This window comes from Salvelinus sp. IW2-2015, linkage group LG14, assembly GCF_002910315.2.
Source record: "Salvelinus sp. IW2-2015 linkage group LG14, ASM291031v2, whole genome shotgun sequence".
Lineage (NCBI taxonomy): Eukaryota > Metazoa > Chordata > Actinopteri > Salmoniformes > Salmonidae > Salvelinus > Salvelinus sp. IW2-2015.
Genome location: NC_036854.1, coordinates 2066897 through 2069509, shown reverse-complemented (window position 1 = coordinate 2069509; position 2613 = coordinate 2066897). Strand labels below are relative to the sequence as shown.

The 2613-nt window shown below is 41.0% G+C and overlaps 1 protein-coding gene across 1 annotated transcript in view; it reads right to left on the bottom strand.

Moving 5' to 3' along the window:
* The window catches only part of LOC111973131 (synaptosomal-associated protein 25-A), a 44716-nt gene that overhangs the window by 4998 nt on the left and 37105 nt on the right, over positions 1-2613 (bottom strand). Inside the window, 3 exon segments of the mRNA XM_070446756.1 lie at positions 715-776; positions 779-804; positions 806-876. Coding sequence (XP_070302857.1) covers positions 715-776; positions 779-804; positions 806-876 — 159 coding nt within the window.

Below are 2613 nucleotides of genomic sequence, written 5' to 3'. Positions count from 1 at the left end.
GGAGGATCAATTAGAGGACCAAATAGAGGACCAATGGAGGATCAATAGAGGATCAATAGAGGACCAATAGAGCAATCATAATAGAGGACCAATAGAGGACCCAATGGAGGACCAATAGAGGATCAATAGAGGAACAATAGACAATCAATAGAGGACAATAGAGGACCAATGAGGATCAATAGAGGATCAATGAGGACCAATAGACAATCAATAGAGGGACCAATGGAGGATCAATGAGGATCAATAGAGGACCAATAGAGGATCAATAGAGGACAATAGAGGATCAACAAGAGGATCAATAGAGGACCAATGGAGGATCAACAGAGGATCAATGGAGTATCAATAGAGACCAATAGAGGATCAATAGAGGACCAATAGAGGACCAATAGAGGATCAATAGAGGATCAATAGAGTACAATGGAGGATCAAACAGAGGATCAACAGAGGATCAATAGAGACCACAATAGAGGATCAATAGAGGAACAATAGACAATAATAGAGGACCAATAGAGGACCAATAGAGGATCAATATGCGGACTAATAAATGATCAAGTAGGGACCAACAGAGTATCAATAGAGGACCAATAGAGGATTAATAGAGAATCAACAGAGGATCAATAGAGGATCAATGAGGACCAATAGAGAATCAATAGAGGATCAATAGAGGACCAATAGACAATCAATAGAGGACCAATAGAGGATCAATAGAGGTACCTTCTCCATGATCCTGTCGATCTGGCGATTCTGGGTGTCGATCTCATTGCCAATATCCAGGCCATGTGGCGCAGGTTACCGATGATGCTCCACCTGCTCCAGGTTCTCATCCATCTCATTTTCTCTGGCATCATCCGTTACCCTTGGGAAGAAAACACACACCTGGTTAAGGAACTGAATTTAAGCTCACACACACACACACACACACCACCACACACACACACCCACACACACACCACACACACACCACAACACACCACACACACACACACACACCGACACATCAAAGACTAGAGACTAACCAAGCAAAGCAGAGAGAGCAGGCATGGGTTTGGTCATTCCATCATTCTCTAATTGTATCATCATTAGTGTGATGCGATGTTATATCTCCTAGGTATATAACATACTGTACTGTATTAAGGCATAAGGTATGCTGAGACACATGCCCTTTCCCAGCTGAAAGATGTGACATTAGTATTTACATGCATTTTGTAAACAACAGTTAGGATTACTCACTTTGTGCCACCCTCCCCCACCCGCCCCAAAGCATTCCTTCATATTGAAATGTCCCCCCCACCTCCCCCCTCACAAAGGTATATCCTAGGTTGCATCTGAAATGGCATCCTATTCCCTACACACATCCAGCATTGGGAATAGGGTGCCATCTGAGACACAGCCTCAGTGTGACTACACGTGACAGAGAACAGAGACACAAGGCTTTGGCAGACAGACAACACTGAGAAACAGGACTGGACTGCCACATCGTTGGGGACAGGTGTGAAGAACTGCAAAAGAAAACAAACTGGAGGGACGTAACAGAATGTAACACCCTACTGTAGAGTATGCTTCTTTTTCAACATCAAGTGTCTTGTTCAGGTTGTAAATCTCGTAATGAAGGAAACTACATAGACTTAAGGTCGATCAGTGAAAGTTATCCAGCTCAGTCAGAAGATGAGATCTTTGACAAAACGTAGGCTTCCTCGATTTCGGTTTCGCGACTCGGTACCGGTACCACCTGTATATACACTCGTCATTGTTATTTTATTGTTACTCTTTAAAAAAAAAAAAATGTAATTTTATTTAGTAAATATTTTTCTTAAAACTGCATTGTTGGTTAAGGGCTTGTAAGTAAGCATTTCACGGTAAGGTCTACCTACACCTGTTGTATTCAGCGCGTGTGACAAATACAATTTGATTTGATTTTGATTCAGGGAATAAATATTATTTATGCAATACCTTTTAGCGCCTCGAGTGTGAGAAATACGCTTTATAAATATATAAATACATTATTAGAAGTATATAGCAGTGGATCTAACAAATACTGCGAGGTAAACAAGATGAATTGAAGACTAATTATATAGCTGTATCTAGATTTTCTATGTACTCTGTCTGACAGAGATCTAACCATGACAAGTGTCAAAGGAGGCCCTGGGTGAGTCTATGCTTCAGGCTCCGTCTAATGAGTCTATTAGTACACTGCAGTTGTTAAGATGGTAACAATCATCACAAAAGATCTGTCTGTGTGAAATGTATGATATACTGTATCTAGTAGGCAATTATTTAAAATGTTCTCTGCTTCATAACATTCAACATGGAACATGAGAGAACCCTGAGCTATCGTTTTTATATTTACCTGTGTTTTTCTTTTCATTTCATTTCTTTCCCTAAAACCATGTCTGTCTGTCCTCAGTCTGCAACCAAATGGCTGAATTGATTTAATGCCTTTCTGTAAACTTGGAGCTTGGGGACAGTAGATATTTCCTTTCTGTAACCTTGGAGCGTGGGGACAGTAGATATTTCCTTTCTGTAACCTTGGAGCTTGGGGACAGTAGATATTTCCTTTCTGTAACCTTGGAGCGAGCGTGGGCGGGGACAGCTAGATATTTTCCTCTCTGTAAC